At 35.2% G+C, this 25,771-nt stretch overlaps 1 protein-coding gene across 3 annotated transcripts in view; it reads left to right on the top strand.

Annotated features, from left to right (window-relative positions):
• Nucleotides 1–25,771, top strand: part of NBEAL1 (neurobeachin like 1) — a 241,124-nt gene that overhangs the window by 155,557 nt on the left and 59,796 nt on the right. For all 3 annotated transcript variants that reach the window (XM_073218321.1, XM_073218319.1, XM_073218320.1), the window contains 4 exons: nucleotides 6,935–7,059; nucleotides 10,881–11,007; nucleotides 21,835–21,983; nucleotides 22,591–22,724. In XM_073218321.1, the coding sequence (XP_073074422.1) occupies nucleotides 6,935–7,059; nucleotides 10,881–11,007; nucleotides 21,835–21,983; nucleotides 22,591–22,724 (535 nt within the window). The remainder of the gene's footprint in view (nucleotides 1–6,934; nucleotides 7,060–10,880; nucleotides 11,008–21,834; nucleotides 21,984–22,590; nucleotides 22,725–25,771) is intronic.

Below are 25,771 nucleotides of genomic sequence, written 5' to 3'. Positions count from 1 at the left end.
ACCAAAGCAGATCTATAATTACCAGCCATCTCCAGTGAAGCCAAGAAAACCAGTTAGGCACCCTAGGCATTTGTGAAAATTTGTCTATGATATGATGGGTATTGTCCAACTGTACTTGAACAGTCTGAGAGAAATCAGACAAATTAAAACAACCCATTCCTGGGCACTGTTCACATCCCATATGTTCTTTTAACAGTAGATAGTCTGTAGTTGTAAGATTTTGGAGCACTACAACTTGCACTTCTCCTAATTCTTGGTTGAGTTCCAACAGTATAGTTCCATTCAAATTTGTTGTTTTACTGAAAGGACAGGCCAGCTTAGATATCTCCTTCTTCATTCCAATGGCAAGTCCAGGAACCGGTGGGATGGATGCAGCTACAACTACAGCATTGCCTGGATCTTTGTTGAGGTTTTTTGATGATCGTCTTCTGGTATGACTCTTCCAGAGAGTGTTGATGTTGGAAGTTCTTCTTCATATCATATCTTAGTTCATTTTCTGGGTAGCCAAATTAGGCCTTGATCCTCTGTATAAACACAAACAGACCCTTTGCCCACACTTTGATATGCCCTTTATACCATTGTGTAGACCTCATTGGAGGTCTCCACACAGGAATTGGTTTTTTTTGTTGTTGTTGTTTTTAAGAGAAAGGAATATTATCAGAAAAGTGTACCTCTACAGCCAATCATCTGACACCCTTTACGTGATCAAAATTAAGGGTATTTAAAGCATGCATTAATTGTTGATTTACAGTTAGTTTTATCCTATCAGAGTAATCCCCCTTCTCTTTCTTTCTTTTTTTTTATCATCTTTAATCTACATTTACATGAAGAATATTATGTTTACTAAGCTCTCCCCTATACCAGGTCCCTGCTATAAACCTCTTTACAGTCACTGTCCATCAGCTAAGCAAAATGTTGTAGAATCACTACTTGTCTTCTCTGTGTTGTACAGCCCTCCCCTTTCTCCCTCCCTCCCATGCATGCTAATCTTAATACCCCCTTTCTTCTTCCCCTGCCCCTTATCCCTCCCTACCCACCCATCCTCCCCAGTCCCTGTCCCTTTGGTACCTGTTAGTCCATTTTTGGGTTCTGTAATTCCACTGCTGTTTTGTTCCTTCAGTTTTTCCTTTGTTCTTATACTCCACAGATGAGTGAAATCATTTGGTTTTTCTCCTCCGCTTTCATTTCACTGAGCATAATACCCTCCAGCTCCGTGTATGTTGCTGCAAATGGTAGGATTTGCCCTCTTCTTATGGCTGAGTAGTATTCCATTGTGAATATGTACCACATCTTCTTTATCCATTCATCTACCGATGGACATTTAGGGTGCTTCTAATTCTTGGCTATTGTAAGTAGTGCTGCGTTAAACATAGGGGTGCATCTGTCTTTCTCAAACTTGATTGCTACATTCTTGGTAAATTCCTAGGAGTGGAATTCCTGGGTCAAATGGTAACTCTATTTTGAGCATTGTGATGTACCTCCATACTGCTTTCCACAATGGTTGAACTAATTTACGTTCCCACCAGCAGTGTAGGAGGGTTCCCCTTTCTCCACAGCCTCGCCAACATTTGTTGTTGTTTGACTTTTGGATGGCAGCCCACCTTACTGGTGTGAGGTGATATCTCATTGTAGTTTTAATTTGCATTTCTCTGATACTTAGCGATGTGGAGCATATTTCATGTGTCTGTTGGCCATCTGTATTTCTTTTTTGGAAACTGTTCAGTTCCTCTGCCCATTTTTTAATTGGATTATTTGTTTTTTATTTCTTGAGTCATGTGAGCTCTTTATATATTTTGGATGTCAAGCCTTTATCTGATCTGTCATTTACAAATATATTCTACCATACTGTACGGTTCCTTTTTGTTCTATTGATGGTATCTTTCGCTGTACAGAAGCTTTTCAGCTTAATAGAGTCCCACTTGTTCATTTTTGCTGTTGTTTTCCTTGCCTGGGGAGATATGTTCAAGAAGAGGTCACTCATGTTTATGTCTAAAAGGTTTTTGCCTATGTTTTTTTCTAAGAGTTTTATGGTTTCATGACTTACATTCAGGTCTCTGGTCCATTTTGAATTTAGTTTTGTGTATGGGGTTAGGCAATGGTCCAGTTTCATTCTCCTATATGTAGCTGTCCAGTTTTGCCAGCACCATCTGTTGAAGAGACTGTCATTTCCCCATTGTATGTCCATGGCTCCTTTATCAAATATTAATTGACCATATATGTTTGGGTTAATGTCTGGGGTCTCTACTCTGTTCCACTTGTCTGTGGCTCTGTTCTTGTGCCAGTACCAAATTGTCTTGATTACTATGGCTTTGTAGTAGAGCTTGAAGTTGGGGAGTGAGATACCCCCTACTTTATTCTTCTTTGTCAGGATTGCTTTGGCTATTCGGGATCTTTGGTGTTTCCATATGAATTTTTGAATTATTTGTTCCAGTTCATTGAAAAATTTTGCTGGTAATTTGATAGGGATTGCATCAAATCTGTATATTGCTTTGGGTATGATGGCCATTTTGATGATATTAATTCTTCCTAGCCATGAGCATGGGATGAGTTTCCATTTGTTAGTGTCTCCTTTAATTTCTCTTATGAGTGACTTGTAGTTTTCAGGGTATAGGTCTTTCACTTCTTTGGTTAGGGTTATTCCCAGATATTTTATTCTTTTTGATGCAGTTGTGAATGGAATTGTTTTCCTGATTTCTCTTTCTATTGGTTCATTGTTAGTGTATAGGAAAGCTACAGATTTCTGTGTGTTAATCTTGTATCCTGCAACTTTGCTGTATTCTGATATCAGTTCTAGTAGTTTGGAGTGGAGTCCTTAGGGTTTTTTATGTACAATATCATATGATCTGCAAATAGTGACAGTTTAACTTCTTCTTTACCAATCTGGATTCCTTGTATTTCCTTGTTTTGTCTGATTGCCGTGGCTAGGACCTCTAGTACTATGTTAAATAACAGTGGGGAGAGTGGGCATCCCTGTCATGTTCCCGATCTCAGAGGAAAAGCTTTCAGCCTCTCGCTGTTCAGTATGATGTTAGCTGTGGGTTTATCATATATGGCCTTTATTATGTTGAGGTACTTGCCCTCTATTCCCATTTTGCTCAGAGTTTTTATCATGAATGGAAGTTGAATGTTGTCAAATGCTTTTTCAGCATCTATGGGGATGATCATGTGGTTTTTGTCTTTCTTTTTGTTGATGTGGTGGATGATGTTGATAGATTTTCAAATGTTGTACCATCCTTGCATCCCTGGGATGAATCCCACTTGGTCATAGTGTATGATCCTTTTGGTATGCTGTTGAATTCTGTTTGCTAATATTTTATTGAGTATTTTTGCATCTACATTCATCAGGGATATTTGTCTGTAATTTTCTTTTTTGGTGGGGTCTTTGCCTGGTTTTAGTATTAGGGTGATGTTGGCTTCATAGAATGAGTTTGGGAGTATTCCCTCCTCTTCTATTTTTTGGAAAACTTTTAGGAGATTGGGTATTATGTCTTCGCTGTGTGTCTGATAAAATTCCAAGGTAAATTCATCTGGGCCGGGAGTTTTGTTCTTCGGTAGTTTTTTGATTACCGTTTCAATTCTTTGCTCGTAATTGGTTTGTTTAACTTTGTGTTTCTTCCTTGGTCAGTCTTGGGAGGTTGTATTTTTTAGGAAGTTGTCCATTTCTTCTAGGTTTTCCAGCTTCTTGGCATATAAGTTTTCATAGTAGTCTTTAATAATTCTTTGTATTTCTGTGGAGTCTGCCATTATTTTTTCTTTCACTTTTCTGGTTCTGTTGATGTGTGTTGATTCTCTTTTTCTCTTTATAAGTTTGGCTAGAGGCTTATCTATTTTGTTTATTTTCTCAAAGTACCAGCTCTTCGTTTCGTTGATTTTTGCTATAGTTTTATTCTTCTGAATTTTGTTTATTTCTTCTCTGATCTTTATTATGTCCCTCCTTTTGCTGATGTTAAGCCTCATTTGTCCTTCTTTTTCCAGTTTTGATAATTGTGATGTTAGACTATTCATTTGGGATTGTTCTTCTTCAAGTGTGCCTGGTCGCTATATACTCTTCTCTTAAGACTGCTTTCTCTGCGTCCCACAGAAGTTGGGGCTTTGTGTTGTCTTTGTCATTTGTTTCCATATATTCCTTGATCTCTATTTTAATTTGTTCGTTGATCCATTGATTATTTAGGAGCATGTTGTTAAGCCTCCATGTGTTTGTGAGCCTTTTTGTTTTCTTTGTAGAATTTATTTCCAGTTTTATACCTTTGTGATCTGAAAAATTGATTGGTAGAATTTCAATATTTTGGAATTTTTCTGAGGCTCTTTTTGTGGGCTTGTATGTGGTCTATTCTGGAGAATGTTCCATGTGCACTTGAGAATGATGTATATCCTGTTGCTTTTCAATGTAGAGTTCTATAGATGTCTATTAGGTCCATCTGTTCTAGTGTGTTGTTCAGTGCCTGTGTGTCCTTACTTATTTTCTGCCTGGTGGATCTATCCTTTGGGGTGAGTGGTGTGTTGAAGTCTCCTAAAATGAATGCATTGCAGTCTATTTCCCTCTTTAGTTCTGTTAGTATTTGTTTCATATATGCTGGTGCTCCTGTGTTGGGTGTATATATATTTAGAATGGTTATATCCTCTTGTTGGTCTGAGCCTTTTATCATTATGTAGTGTCCTTCTTTATCTCTTGGTACTTTCTTTATTTTGAAGTCTATTTTGTCTGATATTAGTACTGCCACCCCTGCTTTCTTCTTACTATTGTTTGTCTGAAATATGTTTTTCCGTCCCTTGACTTTTAGTCTGTGCATGTCTTTGGGTTTGAGGTGAGTTTCTTGTAAGCAGCATATAGATGGGTCTTGCTTTTTTATCCATTCTACTACTCTGTGTCTTTTGATTGGTGCATTAAGTCCATTTACATTTAGGGTGACTATTGAGAGATATGTACTTATTGCCATTGCAGGCTTTAAATTCATGGTTACCAAAGGTTCAAGGTTAGTCTCTTTAGTATCTTACTGCCTATCTTAGCTCACTCATTGAGCTGTCATATACACTGTCTGAAGATTCTTTTCTTCTCTCCCTTCTTATTCCTCCTCCTCCATTCTTCATATGTGTTGTGTTTTATTCTCTGCTCTTTCTAGGAGTGCTCCCATCTAGAGCAGTCCCTGTAAGATGCCCTGTAGAGGTGGTTTGTGGGAAGCAAATTCCCTCAGCTTTTGCTTGTCTGGGAATTGTTTAATCCCGCCATCATATGTAAATGATAGTCATGCTGGATACAGTATCCTTGGTTCAAGGCCCTTCTCTTTCATTGCATTAAATATATCATACCATTCTCTTCTGGCCTGTAGGGTTTCTTTCAAGAAGTCTCATGATAGCCTGATGAGTTTTCCTTTATAGGTAACCTTTTTCTCTCTAGCTGCCTTTAAAACTCTTTCCTTGTCCTTGATCCTTGCCATTTTAATTACTATGTGTCTTGGTGTTGTCCTTCTTTGATCCTTTCTGTTTGGGATTCTGTGTATTTCCGTGGTCTGTTCGATTATTTCCTCCCCCAGTTTGGGGAAGTTTTCAGCAATTATTTCTTCAAAGACATTTTCTGTTCCTTTTCCTCTCTCTTCTTCTTCTAGTACCCCTATAATATGGATATTGTTCCTTTTGGATTGGTCACATACTTCTCTTAGTGTTGTTTCATTCCTGGAGATCCTTTTATCTCTATGTCAGCTTCTGTACGTTCCTGTTCTCTGGTTTCTGTTCCTTCAATCGCCTCTTGCATCTTATTCATTCTGCTTATAAATCCTTCCAGGGTTTGTTTCACCTCTGTGATCTTCTTCCTTACATCTGTGATCTCCCTCCAGACTTCATCCCATTGCTCTTGCATTTTTCTCTGCATATCCGTTAGCATGTTCACATTTTTATTTTGAATTCTTTTTCAGGAAGAATGGTTAGGTCTGTCTCCTTCTCAGGTGTTGACTCTGTGATCTTTCTTTGCCTGTAGTTTTGCCTTTTCATGGTGATAGAGATAGTTTGCAGAGCTGGTACGAGTGACGGCTGGAAGTCCTTCTCTTCTTGTTGGTTTGTGGCCTTTCTCCCTTCACGAGGCACTGAGTTCTCACAGGTGTGGATGTTGTCTGAATGTTGTCCTGTGTCCTCTGGTCTCTATTTTAGGAAGAGTTGTCTTTGTTATATTTTCATAGATATATGTGGTTTAGGGAGGAGATTTCTGCTGCTCTACTCACCCCGCCATCTTTGCTCCAGGCCTTGTTAGACTTTTATAGTTGAAATGTAAGAATCTTTTTATATATTCAATAAAATACCCTTACCTGACATATGATTTGTAAAAATGTAGTTTACTGTTTCACTTCTTGATAGTGGCCTTTACTGCACAAAAGTAATTTTGGTGCCCATTCACCTAATTTTTCTTTTGTTGATTGTGTTTTTCATGTCATATCTAAAAAACCATTCCCAATTCCAAGGTCATGAAGATTTGCTCCTATCTTTCTTCTGCTAGTTTTAGTTCTTATATTTAGATCTTTGATTCATTTGCAATTGTATTATTTGTAGCAAAATTTTTATTTTATTTTGCAATCTGTATGTGGAGTAAACTCATTATAAAGCTTATAAGAACTTCTGTTTAACAGTGGAAGAGTAAAAGATATTAAGCTATAAGTGTGAAGATTTATGTTCAAATCTTATTTCTGCTACCTGTAAACCACAATGTGTCTTGGGCAAGTAATTTAGCCTGTCTTACATTCCTCATATAAAAATTGTATCTACAAATACTCATGCTGGTTTTCTCTCAGAGCTGTTTTGGTCAAATAAGATCTTGAATGTGAATGTTTTTATGAAATGATGCTAAACAAATGTAATGTACCTAATTATTTTCTTACTGTATTTTATTCAGCCAATCTTTACAACGTTAAGCTAATAGTGTTTTGTATTTACTTACAAATATTCATAGGAAACAAAATCCAATTCATTGGAAACTAGCTAATGTAGAAAATTACTCCCGCATGAGACTTAAATTGGTGCCAAATTATAGCTTCAAAAGCCATGATGAAGCTAGTGCCTTGAGAGATAATCTAGGTGAGTACCAGCAACTGTTTGATTGTTTGTTGAAGGTACGGTATTGGTGGGGTTATTGTTTTGATTAATTTTTCAAAATTGTTTATTTATGAAAGATAGCTGATATTAAATGGTTATATATATTAAGTGCTGTACCTTTGACCTAAATTTAAGAAAACTTCCTATTTCAATGGATTGTAATTTTTCAAGAAATGTAATTTTAAATCATAAATTGATCTTAGATGGGCCAATGCCTTTTTCTAGAAAAAACTGCAAAACACATAGCCTAGCAGTATTTCAAAACAGATTTTAAAGAGTTTCTACAACTTTTTAGGAAGCCCCTCCTTTCTAACTCTCTGATTTGGTATCCCTCCCTTTTCTAAGACAGGTTCGTGAAATACCCCAAAGATTGATTGTTAAAAGTCTTTGGCAGTCATATATACACTATATTGCATTTAATTCATTATAGTCTCCTGTGTACCTTGTGTTCACTGAGTAAGTTAATATGGAACGAGTACCAGTTTATATTGCTTTTTAAAGCTGCCTTAATATATTGGCCAATAACAATTGATGCCATAAAATTAATCAAGAGAGCCATGATGCCTATCATGTAGGGTCTTACATTCTAAAACAAGTCAGACACAGCAATTGATTTTCCTTAATGCAGAAGAATGACCCTGCTCATGACACAAACACTAACTTTGAGAGTATCTTGTATAGGAATGGTCAGTTGCATATAGCTTGTCTTCCCTGTATGTATCCTGAGACTATTATATTTTACTCCTTGAAATTTTACTATACAGATAACCTAGCAACTATCTTTTGGCAAATAACTTGAATCTATTAATATTTATAGAATAGCATCCCTATTTTTTTTTTTTTCAGTTTTGGTAAGAAATCCCAACCCAGGAATTCCCTGTCTTTCTCCCCTTATCCCCTCTCTACACATTTACGCAGATACAATTTCATATCCCTCCTTCTTGGTCTTAGTTGTTTTTAAGTCCAGGAAAACTAGTTGTCCTTCCTTTTTTTCCCCATCTCTGAGTCTTTCTCTTTACCTAGTTTTCAAAACTACCCCAAGTACAATGGCAACACTAAAATTATATAGAAGAAAATAGTCATACATTTCAAAGTGAAATTGGAAATAGTGCAAAGCCAGTGGCATCAGTCTTTAAAACTCTTTATAAAAGGTTCACTAAAGCAAAATGTTTTATCTACTCATTTTTGTCTGTATTTTTTATTAGCTGCCAGAATTCATAGTGATTTTTTAAAAAGCACTATTTTATTTTGTTTCGCTTACCCTGGTACTGCTTTGTAAGTATTCCATTGCAAATATACAGAGTAGTTTTTACATTGTGGGCTAACCTGCAAAGGTAACCATTAATCGTAACATCTTTATGGAAAATTCATTATGTATTCCAAACAAGTGAAATATGAAGTATCTTTTGGAACAAATGCACTTGTAAATTCTGGGACAAGAGTATTCAAAAAGAAAGTATATTCCTAAATATATAATTTAAAATATTTGACTTCAGAGAAGTTTTTTTGTCCATACTTCTTTTCTGAGAATTTGCCACAATTGATTTTTTTAGTCCTTTACCGCTTCCATAGTCTTTGAAGCATTTGATATGTATACTCCTTTATAACTGTATTTCTTTCCTAGAAGTGCTGCTTAAACCCCTAATTTTCTTACCAATTTTTAGTCTTTTTTTTCCTAGAGACTTTTAAATGATGGTTTTCTCTTACCGGGGCTAGCCATCTTCCCTTTTACCTATGCTTTTTAATGAAATGGTTATCTCATGGCGTCACCATAGAATATATATAAAATTGTGTTTTCCCATCTGTATTTCTAGTTCTAACCTGCCTTCTGAAATTCAGATCAAGGTTTTCAACTGCCTATCTGCCTACTAGGGTACCTCTTCCACAGAGGTGTCCATATAACATTTCTGAAAGTGAATTCATTATTTTTTCTCATTTGCCTATTCCTCATCCTAGATTCTACTTCTCTTCTATCTTGTGTTATAGTTATTATTGCCTCCACCTATTAATCACTCAAAATTCTTAGTATTAACAATGAGTCTGTCCTCATTCTTCTTAATCCCCTACACATAATAGCTCTTTACGTACAGTGTCCTGTTAATTCTACCTCATATATCTTGAATGTTTTTCCTTATGTTTATTCTTTTTGCTATTGCCATGGCTTAGCTAGGTGCTTCCTTTTTCCAAACCTACAGTAGTTTCCCAGATGGCCTCCTTATTTGCATAGTTCCCTGTGCCTGTTTTATTCACCAATATTTTATATGATTTTGAACTTATATTCTTAGTGGTGCATCATCATCCACATAAAGTCAGCTTTCTGTTTGTATCAGATTATCTAGACTACCTGTTTCTGTTTTTATTGCATTATTTTGTTCTTTAATTAAATATTTAACAATAAATTTTTGCTTAGCACATGAAAAAACATGTTTGGTAGAAACACTTACTCTAGGGAGTGTAAGTATTTACACTTGGCTTACGCCAAGAGTTCCCAGTATAGAAGAATGTGTGATCAAAGCAGATTTACATAGAAAAACACAACTGTAATGATTCATTTTAGAAGTCTGAGGTAACCACTTGAGAAACTAAGGGAGGATTTCCCATCTTTTATAATTTATATTTTTATTTAGTATGAATTATTTCTATTTTCTGCAAATGAAAATGTCTTTATTCATAGTTAAATACATAAATTTCCCCAGTCTTACCTATAAATTATGCATGTATTTGTATTACTGTTCTTATGCTCAACCTCCCAGATAATTGAGAGTTGAATGTACAGTAATGATAGCTGCCATTTACTTTATTCTTTATGTGATGTGATGTATTTCCATATCACCATTAAGAAAACATAGATTCAGAAGGGTCACTTGGCTAGTAAATAGAAGAATGGAATTTGAATCTAGGTTTGCCACTTCATTAGCGTGTGGTCTTTCCATTACACTAGTCCTGCCTTCTTACAATATGTATAGTTTATAAAAAGCATTACATTTATTACCTATATGTGTATTAGAATTACTTATTAAATTTAATGTACTTTAGAAAGGAGCACTTCAGCTCTTGGTCTGTGTATTATCTTCCAGTTAAAGATAACTTGTCACATCCTTTCTTAATATTTCTTTAGTACAAATGAACAGTAAAAATAGTTCTATTAATATAATGAGAATAATTCTTTCCTTGACTTAATTATTTGCATGCTTTGGAATTAAACTTAATTGAAGAGATTATTTGGCCTATTTCTGAAACAAATTGTACTGTCATTAAAAAATAGATACCATAGTTTTTGAACATTTGTTTCTTTATATATATAGTAATTTTTAAAATCACAAATAGTATAGATCACTCTAAATCATGTATACAAACTTTTCTGTAGAAAATTGCTTTTTGTCTTAGGTAATTTCAAATACCTCCTATATTATCTTTGTTCAGCTTTATCGGAATATAATCGGCATACAAAATTGTGTAAGTTTCAGGTGCACATATTGCAAAATAATTACAATAATTTTTCCTCGTATAGTTAAAATTTTATTTTCCTTGTGATGAACCTTTAGGATCTACTCACTTAGCAAGTTTCATATATACTATACAGCATTGTTAACCACAGTTATCATGTTGTACATACATCCCCAGTACTCATTTATCTTATAAAGGGAAATTTGTACCTTTTGTCCACCTTCACCCAATACCCTTGTCTCCCTTTCCTTTCTTATAATACCCATTATTATTAAATAATTAACTGTCAAAAGTTATAGAAGAGCTTTATAATTTTTTTTTACTTCATGTTTATTTCATATTTTATATTTAAACAGGTGTCCAACACTCACAGCCTTCCAGTGAGTCATTGCTTTTGGAAGCAGTGAAACAAGTAAAAGTTAGTGGTATGGAAGAGGATAAATTAGACATTCCTGAAGAAGATACAACAGCCAGAGTAAATGTGTATGTATAAGTATTTGAAAGAATTTAAAATTACTTTGTTCTGAGAAATGTGATTGTGAAATTGTGGATGACATTTGCCTTAGAATAATAATACTATGTATTTCCGAGGTCCAACAATCAATGCTATATCAGCTGTTAGGAATCTCAGTGTTAATTAAGGTTACTGAGGAAAGCTTCTTAGAACTGAGGTAACTTGAAGCTAGACTTTTAGGTTAAAAGTTATTTTGAAATGAATGATAATGAAACATAACAAATCAAATTTATGGCATAAAGCTGAAGCTATGTTTAGATGGAAACCCATCATGAAAGAATTCTTAAGTAGAAGGAAGAGATTAAAAATATACATGTAAAAATCCATGAACAAGAAAAACAAAAAGATCAAAGAAAACAAAAGCTGGTTATTAAAAAACAAATAGATAACAAAAGCCTCCTGGTAGACTGGTCAGGAAAGAAAGATACATAAATTAAATTAACATGAGAAATGAAAGAGGAGATAATGCTATAAATATTAAAATTATTAAAAAAACATACTAATGACAACTTTATGCCAAAAATTTGACAACTTCAATGAAGAGGACAGGATTAAAGATGACGGCGTGAGAGGTGAGACAGAGGCTTCCTCCTAAAACTGCATATAATATGAAAATATAATATAACTAATCCTGAAAGAGCAACAGGAAAGAGGGCCGCACCACACTGCATACACCTGGAAAAAAGAATAAACCTCACGGAACAGAGTAACATAACAAAACCATGGCCTGGTGGAACCCAAGCCCTTCCCCCACCCCAGCTCACCAGTGGGAGGAAGAGAAACGGAGCAGGGAGGGAGTGGATGCATGGGACTGCTGAACACCTAACTCCAGAGAACTGCTCTGGGAGCACAAACCTACATTTCATGGTGCTTTCATGGTACTCCCGTAATTAGGGGATTGAAAAGCTAAGACAGGCAGAATTCCTGGAGAGACCGAGATTCCAGCTGCTTGTGGAAAGCAGGAATCCATATCTGGCTGCTCTGGGACAAAAGAAAGGTGAGCACTCTGAGAGACTTCATAACAGCAAGAGGGCTGCTAAAGGGGCAAGGATCGCACAAAGGTTACTGTTCAGGAGAAAGGACAGGAAGACAAAATTGTCAGGGTGCACTCTTCGCAGCAGGTTGGGAACTTTCACTATCTTCAGGTGCTCCAGCTCCCTGGCTTGCTACAGAGCTCAAAGGGTGCCCTCCATGAAACACAGCCTACTGCACCTTTCTCCTGGCCAGCCCCCAGCCAGAGGGAAGCCCCGTCTACAGCAACTACAAATGCAAAGCATAGAAGCTTATACCTGTGTGCTCGGACTACTGGTTCTGGCAGTGGAGGCAGGCATAGCAGCCGTGAAGCAGGAAACAGCTCTTTCCTCCCCCCAGACACCAATATGGCACCCTGTGACCCCCAACATTGCTTCAATACTGAGCAGCTCCAGAGAGTAGAGCTTCTGGGCACTAGAGGGTACCATATACAAATATGAAATGCCAAAAGAACCTGGTTCAAAGTAAAAATATGAATACAACACTTGAGAAAGATTCAAGTGAAATTGACCTCATGAATCTTCCTGAAAGGGATTTCAAAATAAAAATCATTAGCATGCTCATGGAGGTACAGAAAAATATTCAAGAACTCAGGAATGAATTCCGGTCGGAGATCTGATAGTTGAAGAGTGCAATGGAGGGTATTAAAACCAGTTTAGAAACGGTGGAGGAGATGATAAATGAAATAGAAACTAGAGAAGAAGAATACAAAGAAGCTGAGGCACAGAGAGAAAAAAGGATCTCTAAGAATGAAAGAATATTGAGAGAACTGTGTGACCAATCCAAATGGAACAATATTTGCATTATAGCGGTACCAGAAGAAGAAGAGAGAGAAAAAGGGATACAAAGTGTCTTTGAGGAGATGATTGCTGAAAACTTCCCCAGTCTGGGGAACGAGATGGTTTCTCAGGCCATGGAGACCCAAAGATCTCCCAACACAAGGGACACAAGGAAGACAACACCAAGACATATAATAACTAAATGGCAAGGATCAAGGATAAAGACAGACTATTAAAACAGAGAGAGAAATAAGATCACATACAAAGGGAAGCCCATGAGGCTAACATCAGACTTCTCAGCAGAAACCTTACCAGTCAGAAGGGAGTGGCATGATGGATTTAATACAATGAAGCAGAAGGGCCTCTAACCAAGAATACTTTATCTGGCAAGGTTATTATTTAAATTTGAGGGAGGGATTAAACAATGTCTAGATAAGCAAAAGCTGAGAGAATTTACCTCCCACAAACCATCTCTACAGTCTATTTTAGAGGGACTGCTATAGATGCAAGTGTTCCTAAGGTTTAATAGCCATCACCAGAGGTAGTAAAACCACAGTAAAGAAAGTAGAACAGCTAATTACTAAGCAAATGCAAAATTAAATTAATTATCCCCCAAAATCAATCAAGGGATAGACAGAGTAAAGAATATGATACCTAATATATAAAGAATTGAGGAGGAAGAAAAGGAGGAAAAAAATAAAGAACCTTTAGATTGTGTTTGTGATATCATTTTAAGTGAGTTAAGTTAGACTCTTCAATAGTAAGGAAGTTACCCTTGAACCTTTCGTGACTACAAATCTAAAGCCTGCAATGGCAGTAAGTACATATGTATTGATAATCACCCTAAATGTAAATGGACTGAATGCACCAATCAAAAGACATAGAGTCACTGAATGGATAAAAAAACAAGACCCATCTATATGCTGCCTACAAGAGACTAACTTTAAACCCAAAGACATACACAGACTAAATGTGAAGGGATGGAAAAAGATATTTCATGCAACTAACAGAGAGAAAAAAGCAGGTGTTGCAGTACTTGTGTCAGACAAAATAGACTTCAAAGCAAAGAAAGTAACACAAGAAAAAGAAGGACATTATGTAATGATAAAGGGGTCAATCCAACAAGAAGACATAACCAATATAAATATCTATGCTCCCAACACAGGAGCACCCACATATGGAAACAAATACCAACAGAATTAAAAGGGGAAATAGAATGCAATGCATTCATTCTGACTCTTCAACACTCCACTCACTCTGAAGGACAGATCAACTGGAAAGAAAATAAGTAAGGACACAGAGGCACTGAACAGCACATTAGAACAGATGGAACTAACAGACATCTACAGAACTCTATGCCCAAAATCTGCAGAATACCCATCCTTCTCAAGTGCACATGGAACATTTTCAAGAATAGATCATATACTAGGTCCCGGACAGAGCCTCAGTAATTTCAAAAAGATTAAAATTATACCAACCAGTTATTCAGACCACGAAGGTATGAAACTAGAAATAAATTACGCAGAGAAAATGAAAAGTCCCACAAACACATGGAGGCTTCACAACATGCTCCTTAATTACCAGTGGATCAATGACCAAATAAAAACAGAGATCAAGCAATATATGGAGAGCAATGACAACAATAATTCAACACTGCAAAATCTGTGGAACACAGTGAAGGCCATGCTAAGAGGAAAGTATATTTCAATACAGGGGTACCTCAGAAAAGAAGAACAATCCCATATGAACACTCTAAACTCACAATTAACGAAACTAGAAAAAGAAGAACAAATGAGGCCTAAAGTCAGTAGAAGGAGGGAATAATAAAGATTAGAGCAGAAATAAATAAAGTCGAGAAGAATAAAACAATAGAAAGAATCAATGAAAGCAAGAGCTGGTTCTTTGAGAAAATAAACAAAATAGATAAACCCCTAGCCAGACTTATCAAGAAAAAAAGAGAGTCCACATACACAAACAGAATCAGAAATGAGAAAGGAAAAATCAGTATGGACAACACAGAAATACAAAGAATTATTAGAGAATACTATGAAAAATATGCCAACATACTGGATAAGCCAGAAGAAATGGACAACTTTCTAGAAAAATACAACCTTCCAAGGCTGACGCAGAAGGAAACAGAAAATCTGAATAGACCAATTACCAGCAAAGAAATTGAATTGGTAATCAAAAAACTACTTAAGAACAAATTCCTGGACAAGATGGATTCACTACTGAATTTTATCAAACATTTAGTGAAGACCTAATACCCATTCTCCTAAAGTTTTCCAAAGAGTAGAAGAGGGAATACTTCCAAACTCATTCTATGAGGCCAACATCACTCTAATACCAAAACCAGGCAAAGACACCACAAAAAAAGAAAATTACAGTTCAGTATCCCAATGAACATAAATGCAGAAATACTCAACACAATGCTAGCAAACTGAATTTAAAAATACATCAAAAAGATCATCCATGATAATCAAGTAAGATTTATTCTAGGGATGCAAGGATGGTATAACATTCGAAAATCCATCAAAATCATCCACCACATCAACAAAAAGGACAAAAAACCACATGATCATCTCCATAGATGCTGAAAAAGCATTCGACAAAATTCAACATCCATTCATAATAAAACCTCAACAAAATGGAGATAGAGGCAAGTACCTCAACATAATAAAGGCCATATGTGATAAACCCACAGCCAACATTATACTTAACAGCAAGAAGCTGAAAGCTTTTCCTTTAAGATCACGGACAAGACAGGGGATGCCCACTCTCCCCACTGTTATTCAACACAGTACGGGAGGTCCTAGCAATGGCGATCAGACAACACAAAGAAATAAAAGGCATCCAGATTGGCAAGGAAGAAGTTAAACTGTCCCTGTTTGCAGATGACATGGTATTGTACATAAAAAACCGTGAAGAATCCACTCCAGTACTACTAGATCTAATATCTAAATTCAGCAAAGTTGCGGGATAGAAAATTAATACACAGAAATCTGTTGCATTCCTATACACTAATGTTGAACTAGCAGAAAGAAAAATTAAGAAGACAATTCCATTCACAGTTGCATCAAAATGAGTAAAATACCTAGGAATAAACCTAACCAAGGAAGTGAAAGACATATATATACTCTGAAAACTACAAGACACTCATAAGAGAAATGAAAGAAGATACCAGTAAATGGAAAAACATCCTGTGCTCATGTATAGGAATAATTAATATTGTCAAAATGGCCATCTTGCCTAACATAATCTATAGATTCAATGCAATTCCTATCAAAATACCAACAGCATTCTTCAATGAACTAGAGAAAATCATTCTAAAATTCATATGGAAACACAAAAGACCCTGAATAGCCAAAGCAATCCTGAGAGGGAAGAATAAAGCTGGGGGGATTATGCTACCCAACTTGAAGCTCTACTACAAAACCACAGTAATCAGTACAATTCAGTACTGGCAGAAGAACAGACCCATAGACCAATGGAACAGACTAGAGAGCCCTGATATAAAACCAAGCATATATGGTCAATTAATATATGATAAAGGAGCCATGAACATACAATGGAGAAATGACAGCCTGTTCAACAGGTGGTGTTGGCAAAACTGCAGAGCTGCATGGAAGAGAATGAAACTGGATTACTCTTTAACCCCATATACATACATAAACTCGAAATGGATCAAGGACCTGAATGTGAGTCATGAAACCATAAAAATTTTAGAAGACAACATAGGCAAAAATCTCCTGAATATAAGCATGAGGAGCTTCTTCCTGAACCCATCTCCTTGAGCAAGGGAAACAAAAGCAATAATGAACACGTAGGACTATATCAAACTAAAAAGTTTCTGTATGGCAAAGGACACCATCAATAGAACAAAAACACATCTGATGTATAGGAGAATATATTTGTAAATGACATATCTGACAAGGGGTTAACATCCAAAATATGTAAATAACTCACTCTCCTCAAGCCCCCCAAAGCAAATAACCCTATTAGAAAATGGGCAGAGGATATGAAGAGACAATTTCCAAAGAAGAAATTCACATGGCCAACAGACACATGAAAAGATGCTCCACATCACTAATCATCAGGGAAATGCAAATTAAAACCACAATGAGGTATCACCTCACAGCAGTAAGGATGGCCAGTATTAAAAAGACTAAGAAAACAAATGTTGGCGAGGATACGGAGAAAGGGGAACCCTCCTACACTGCTGGTGGGAATGTAAGCTAGTTCAACCATTGTGGAAAGCAATATGGAGGTTCCTCAAAAAACTAAAAATAGAAATACCACTTGACCCGGGAATCCCACTCCTTGGAATTTACCCAGAGAATACAACTTCTCAGACTCAAAAAAAGATATGCACCCCTATGTTTATCGCAGCAGCATTTACAATAGTCAAGATACGGAAGCAACCCAAGTTGCCATCTGTAGATGAATGGATAAAGAAGAGGTGGTACATATACACAATGGAATACTATTCAGCCATAAGAAAGAAACAAATCCTACCATTTGCAACAACATGGATGGAACTGGAGGACATTATGCTCAGTGAAATAAGCTAGGCGGAGAAAGACAAGTGCCAGATGTTTTCCTCATTTGTGGAGTATAACAATGAAGCACAACTGAAGGAACATAATAGCAGACTCACAGACTCCCAAGCAGGGACCAGTGGTTACCAAAGGAGATGGGTGTGGGAGGGTGGGTCCGGAGGGAGGCAGATTGTGACTGAGGGAAATTGTGTTTAGTACATATTGTGTTGGGCATCACGGGGAACACAGTGTAGCACAGAGAAGGCAGACTGAATCTGTGGCATCTTATTACACTGATGGACAGTGACTGTAGTAGGGTTTGACTGGGAACTTGATAATATGGGTAAAAGTTGTAACCACATTGTTTTTTCCTGTGAAACCTTCATAAGAATGTATATCAATAGTACCTTTATTTTTAAAAATTTTTAAGTAATAAATAAATAAATGAAGTGGACAAATTCCTTGAAAGATAGAAACCTCCCTCAAGAAGAAATATTTAACCTGAATGCCTTAGATATATTTAAAAAATTTTTTTGTAGTATAAAAACTTACCCTAAGCATATATAAAATAAATGCACTTCCTCATATCCTCTTTGTGTTATTGTCATAAACATTAGACCTTATATTTTAAGCCCACTAGTACAATTTCATAGTTAAGTGCTTTATGCACTTGTCTTTAAATGGGGAAGAAAAGGGAAAGTTATATAACTATCCTTTCCTTTATATTTGCCTACATAATTACCACACTTATAAACTCTGTTTGTTTATATATATTCACATTATCATCTGGTATCACTTCCTTTTAGCCTTAAGGACTTCCTTTAGTATTTCTTGTAAGGAATGTCTCATAGTCACAAATTCTCTCGGTCTCTGTTATCTGTGGAGGTCTTTACTTTCACTTCAGTTTTGGCTTTAAAATAATTGAGATATATATTCTTAAAAAATTAAAATCCCCGTGATATAAAATTTACAATTTTAAAGTGTGTAATTCAGTGCTTTTTAGTATATTCGGATGTGTGTAACCTTACCATTGTTTAATTCTAGAACGTTTCTATTGTCTTATAAGGAAGTCTTTTAGTAGTCAGTCCCAATTTTCTCCTTTCTGCATCCTTTCTCAACCACTCATCTGCTTTTAATCTCTGGATTTGCTTAGTTTCAACATTTTACGTATTTCATACAATATGTGATCTTTTTTGTGTGTCTTATTTCATTCAGTATTATGTTTCTAAGGTACATCTATGTAGTAGTATGTAACAGTACTTCATGTCTTTTTATTGCTGAATATATTTTGTTGTATGGTCATATGAGTTTTGTTCATTCATCAATTGATGGATATTTGTTTGGACTTTTTGGCTATTATGAGTAATACTGCCTTGAATATTCATGTACAAATCTTTGTATGCACATATATTTTCAGTTACCTTTGGTATATACTATGGAGTGGATTTGCTGGTCATACAATAGTTCTGTATTTAACCTTTTGAAGAATTGTGAAACTGTTTTCACAAAGACTATACCATTTTACATTCCCCCAAACAATGTATGAGAATTCTAAGTTCTCCACATCCTTAATAATAATAACTTTTGTTAGAATGTTTTTTTTTTTTATACCATCCTAGAAGATTTTAAGTAGTATGTCATGATTTTTAGTTTCATTTCCCCTAATGAGTAGTGATGCTGAGTATCTTTTCATGTATTTATTGGCCATTTGTATCTTTTTTGGAGAAATATTTATGCAAATGTTCTCACATTGAATGTGGTTTTTTTTTCACTTGATGGTATCCTCTGATGCACAGAGGTTTTGAATTTTGATGGAATTCCATTTATTTTTCTTAAAGACCGAATGATACATTTTGAGCTAATTTTTCATTCTTTTGCGTGTGGTTATCCAGAGTTCTCAGCACCATCACTTTCTTTTTTGGAGTATAGTTTTGCTACATGTGGAATTCTTGGTTGATAATTTTTCCTTTCTGCTTTATGGGTATGTCATCCTACTACCTTCTGGCTTCCATTTTTTCTGAGGAGAAATGTGCTATTAATCTTATGATGTCCTATACCATGGTGCTTTTAGGTTTTTTTTTTTTTTGTCCTTGGCTTTCAACACCTTGGCTTTAGGTCTGTGTGTGGATACCTTTGAATATTCATTGGACCTAATTGATCTTCCTGGATATATAGATTAATTTTTCTCATATTTGGGAAGTTGTCTCCCATTAATTTTTCAAAAATATTTTTTGGCCCTCTTTCTCTGTCTTCTTCTGAGATTCCCTTTGTATGTATGTTGTTTTGCATAGTGACCCTCTGATGGCCTAATTCAGCTTGATTATTTTATATTCATGTTCTTCAGAATTAGGCAGTTTCTTTTGATCTATTTTCAAGAGCCCTGCTTCTTTCTAATACAAGTTCAAATATGTTGTTGAATCCTTCTTGTGAATTTTTCATTTAGCTATTATACTTTTCAATTCCAAAATTTTCCATTTGTTTTTCTTCTTCAAAATAAAAGAAAGAAAAGAAAAAAGTAAAATATATATTAATAAAAATTTCTCTTTCTTTGGTAGTATCTATTAGACTAGGCTTTGTAACCATAATGTGCCTTAGCTCTTTAAACACGGATTCTTTTAGTTCTTTTAATGTATTTATGATAGTTGCTTTGAAGTCATTGTCCACTAAGTTGAACATCTGAGATCCTTGGAGATAATTTCTTTTCACTGCTTCTGTGTTTATGATGCATTATTTATTGTTCCTTTGTATGTCTCATAATTTTTGTGATGATTATGCATATTATGTAGTAAATTGTGACCACTCTGGTTTCTAATCCTCTCTTTTGATGGTGGTTGTTATTGCTGCATTTTTGTTTATAGGTTTAGTGATTTTCCAGGACTACTTTGGAGTCTGTTTTATCTGCTGTTTGTTGCCAGTGATGTCTATACTTGTTGGGTTTGAGTTTTTTCATTTTGTTTTTAAAACCTGGCCTGCTAGGGGTTGCCCCTGGGTCAACATAGTTTGATGGTCAACCAGTGATTTGTTAGTTGTTGTGTTTAAACCCTTTTATCCAGTAAGACTACCACTCTGCCAGTGTATCTGTGTTTGATTTAGACAATGTGTTCAAATTCCATAAGTTACACAACTGCTTTTATTTTTACTTTCTATGTTTGTCAAGCCTCACATTCAGCCAAGAATGAGTAGCTAAGTCCCAAGCATATAATTTATTCTGAATATCACTTTTTGGATCATAAACTACACATGGCAAATATATCTTTGGAACTTATTTTGATAGTACAAATGACAGGTTCAATAATATACTTTGTTGGCATAAACAGAATTTTTATTAATAAGATTTTGATAATTTTTAAAGATTTCCTTAATGATTTTTAGGGAACTAGTTAGTGGTAGTTATGTAAGGAGCCATCTTTGGTAGATTGTTTATTCAGTCTTTTAACAGATATTTTATTTTCTTTTTCATTGATGAATGAGTTCAGTCAATGTCAGTCTCATTTATTTTAAGTTGAAAAACCACTTCCTTTCATAGAATAATCTTTAGACTACTCTCTCAGGTCATTTATTTTTCCATTTATCACTGTAAGTATTGGAATTGCATTGTTTAGGAAAACATTCTTAATTTTTAACTTAAAAATAAATCTTAGCTTTAAGTTAGGGTTTGCAATTTTACCAGTTAGGTTGTTGATCCTTGTAGAAATTCCTCATGGGAAGCTATTGGAAACAAAATTAGAGTTAGTCGTTGCTGTTCTGGAAATGAGGCTGATGGAAATGTCTATGACCAGGGAGCAACTTAGCTTGAAGGATTTATTTGAACAACATTCTGTTAATGGTAAGAGTGAGCATTTTTATACTTGGCAGATAAAGGTCACGTAGGCTACCAAAGACTGGTGTTTCCCAGATTCCCTCCAGTAAACTTAAATGATAACAGTTCTTTTAATGCATGATGACTTCACTTTAAGTAAGGTGGCAATAGCAGCTCTTTGTATTATCTCTAGTTCCATTGTCAGGGGATGTTATGGTGATGATGCTCATAATTAGTACTTCTGATAATTATGTATACAGCACCACTAATGATGTAGTCCTTTATTCACAGATTCATATATTCCCTGGGTTAATTCATGTCTCCCAAATATAACTAAAATGACAGGACCAGTATTGCTGCGTATTTGACCTGTCCTCTGCCAGTACTATTAGAGTCACTTTTTTTTATTGGCCATATCCAATTAAAATGTAAAACATTTTTTTGGAAACTGAGTTGTTGGATAATAAGAATATTTGGAAAATATTTAGCAATATGTGGTAGAATTTTTTTGGTTAAGTAATTCAAATACTCTTTTCTTGAATACTAATTTTACAGACATGAGGTTTTTATTTGAATATGGTATTCTTTTCCACTTACACAGAATACATTGTTGGATTTTTTTTGTTTGGTTGTTTTTTGTTTTTATAGTAATGAGAAAGAAGAACAGGATCAAAAAGAAAAATTGGTGCTGTCAGAAGACTGTGAACTCATTACAATAATTGATGTAATTCCTGGCCGATTAGAAATCACTACTCAGCACATTTACTTCTATGATGGCAGCATTGAAAAAGAAGATGGTGAGGAGTTCTGGGGGAATAATTTCTGTTATTCAATAGTTAAGTATCCAGTTTATCAATCATTAATGAGAAGAAAGCGATAATATGGGACTGGAGTTGTAGTTTATCATGTAGATGGAAAAATAGAAAGTCAGTATGGGATTAAATTTAAATTCAACTGTATTGAAAGAAATCCTTTTTTATTATTAATGTTTTTTAGAAGTTTTGGCTATGGGGGGATTTCTATACACTTGTTATAAAATACCATCTTAATTTCATTTGTATGTACACTTGTTCCTGTAGGTTCTCACCTAATCCTTTATGTGAAAATAAAGGGATATTTACATCTAAAATGCTGGTATAAAAAGAAAGGAAAAATGTTTCTAAGATACAATATTCAAATTATTCCCTAGTATCATGGGAAAGAAAAGGAGAATAGCTATTAGAATTTTTAAGTTTTAAAGAGAGCAATTTAAGTGTCCTATAAATTTAACAAATGGTTTTTGTGATACATAAATTTAATTCCTTTTCCCAAAGTGCTGCTTTTTTCAGGAACTTAGGGATATTTTCTGCATAGCACAAGTATCTTTATATGGTACCTCAGTCACAAGGTTTCTTCTGTTTTCAGGTGTAGGCTTTGATTTTAAGTGGCCTCATTCTGAAGTTCGAGAGATTCACCTGCGACGTTACAACTTAAGGCGGTCAGCCCTTGAGATTTTTCATGTTGACCAATCCAACTACTTTCTCAATTTCAAAAAAGAGGTATGTAAGATGCTACCTTTCTCTAAGTCACAAAGCATTAACTTGAAATAATTCTCCAGCTGGTGAGCTGTAATGAAACTTTGGACACTAGTCTTTCATCAAGTCAAAATATTAGGGGAAAAAATATATGCCTTGAGGCACAAGCAGTATATGAATTTCTGTTGGGATTTGTGTTTGGAGGGTGCTGGTTTTTAGTTTTTTATAAAGGATAGATGAAGAAGTTAGTGGAATATTGATTGTCAGCCTATGAGTGTCTCACAGTATCCAATTAGGAACTAATATTTAATATTTATGGTATGATGGAATTTATGAAATTATGTTGGGTTCAAAGCAACAATAATGGGGCATGTATTTCTTCTAGGAGTACATTCTTAAATAGTGTAAGTGGTTAAGAGATTACTACTGAAGCCATGTTACTTGGATCCAAATACCAGCTTCACCATTAGCTATGTAATCTTTGCCATGTTACTTAGGATGCTTTTCCTAACTTTCGTTCCCTCTATCACTCACTTGGGGTCAGTATATCACTGTTGGATACTTTTCCAACCTTGACTAGCCTTCTCTGCATTTTCTTTCATAGGCGTCTTCCCTAATAAAATTGTTGCATGTTCAAGTCGGTCTTGGCATCTGCCTCACACATGACCTGGATTACCATGGTCAATAACTAAATTTCTGTTTATTTGTGGGGTCTAGGTTTCCTTACAGATGATTTGATTCAGATGTTTAAAGAGCATTTTTCTATTTTTAAAAATGATACTCTTTTACTACTAAAAATAAATTTTTCCCCATAGGAATATACAACACCTTTATTTTTTAGAAAGCTGTGTCATGTAATTAAATAAAGCAGGTTCCTGTTGAATACTGTATATTTGTATAACTTTATAGTTTTTATTTTTACTTTTTAAAAATTGAACTGTAGTTGATGTGCAGTATTATATAGCTTTCAAGTGTACAACAGTGATTTGGCAGTTATCTACATTATTAAATGCTCACCTCAACTTGTGTAGTTACTATCTGTCAACATAGATGTTACAGAACTACTGACTGTATTCTCTATGGTGCACTTTTATCCCTTTCACTATTTATATTATAATTGAGATTTTGTGTCTCTTTATCCCCTTCACCTATTTCTTCCACGCACCCCAAACCCTCCCCTATGGTAACCACTGGTCTTTTCTCTGTGTCCATGAGTCTGTTTCTGTTTTGTTCATTTTACTTTGTTTTTTTTTTTCAATTCCACATCTAAGTGAAATCATATGCTATTTGTCTTTCTGTGGCTGGTTTATTTTACTTAGCACAATACCCTCTAGATCCATTCATGTTGTTGCAAATAGCAAGATTTTGTTCCTTTTAATGGGTGAATAATATTCCAGTTTGTATATATGTATCAAATCTTTATCCATTTATCTATCCATGGACACTGTAGTTGCTTCCATATCTGGGGTAATGTAAATAATGTGAAAGTAAACATAGTGATGCATATGTCTTTTTGAATCAGGTTTTGTTTATTTTGAGTAAATTTCTAGAAGTAGAGTTTACTGGATCTTGTGGTATTTCTATTTTTAGTTTTTTGAGGAACCTCCATACTACTTTCCATAGTTGCTGCAATAATTTACATTCCTACCAACAGTGTAGGAGGGTTCCCTTTTCTCTACAACCTCCCCAAAACTTGCTGTTTCTTGTCTTTTGGATAGTGGCCATTCTGACTGATGTAAGTTGTCTTGCCTGAGGGTTTCAGCCCTGGGCAAGTTCACTATGGATTTAGTGAGACTGAGAAATGGCAATGGAACATTCTTGGGGTAAAAAGGCATATACCTGGCTTTATGCTCCTGGCAATAGATCAAGCACTAGAATCATGCCTGCATCCAGCATTCTGCAGGTCCGTAATCCACCTCTGTCTCTGCCTCTGCTTCCCATTTATATCTGTCATCTTCAGTTTCTTTCATCAGTGTCTTATAGAGAGTACAGATCTTTCACTTCCATGGTTAGAATTATTCCTAGGTTATCTTATTCTTTTTGTTGCAATTGTAAATGGAATTGTTTTCTTGATTTCTCTTTCAGCTAGTTTGTTATTAGTTTATAGAAATGGCAACAGATTTCTGTATATTGATTGTATCCAGCAACTTTACTGAATCCATTTATTTGTTCTAATAGTTTCTGGTGTGGTCTTTAGGGTTTTCTATATATATATAGTATCATGTCCTCTGCAAGTAGTGATAGTATTACTTCTTCCTTACCAATTTGGATGCATTTTATTCCTTTTCCTTGTCTGATTGCTGTGGCTAGGACTTCCAGTACAATGTTGAAAAAATGTTGGGGGAGTGGGCACTCTTGTCTTTTTCCTGATCTTAGATGAAAGGCTTTCAGCTTTTTACCATTGCATATGATGTTACATGTGGGGTTTCTTATATATGGCCTTTATTATGCTGAAGTTTGTTCCATCTGTATGTACTTTGTTGACAGTATTCCTCATGAAGTAATGCTGAATGTTCTCAAATACTTTTTCAGCACCTGTTCAGACGACTAACTACATTGTTTTTATCCTTCCATTTGTTAATGTAGTGTATCACACATTGATTGGTTTGCAGATATGCAACCATCCTTGCACTTCTGGAATAAATCCCACTTGGTCCTGATCAATGACTCTTTTGATGTATTTTTGAATTTGGTTTGTTAATATTTCATTGAGGAGTTTTGCATCTGTGTTTAGGACTTAAGTCCTGGACTTGAGTTTATTGGAGTTTTTTGATTACCAGTTCAGTTTCTTTACTAGTAATCAGTATGTTCAGATTTTCTGTTTCTTCCTGGGTCAATCTTGGATGATTTTATATTTCTAGGGATTTGTCCATTTCTTCTAGGTTGTCCAATTTGTTGGCAGATAATTTTTCATAGTATTCTCTGATAATTCTTTGTGTTTCTGTGATGTCAGTTGTAACTTTTCCTGTTTCATTTCTGATTTTGTTTGTGTCCTCTCTCTTTTTCTCTTGATAAGTCTGGCTAAGGGTTTATTTTGTTTAACTTCTCCAAGAACCAGTTCTTGGTTTCAT

This window comes from Manis javanica, chromosome 12 (genome assembly GCF_040802235.1).
Source record: "Manis javanica isolate MJ-LG chromosome 12, MJ_LKY, whole genome shotgun sequence".
Classification (NCBI taxonomy): Eukaryota; Metazoa; Chordata; class Mammalia; order Pholidota; family Manidae; genus Manis; species Manis javanica.
Note: the sequence above shows the minus strand (reverse complement) of the source record. Positions and strands in the feature narration are given on the sequence as shown.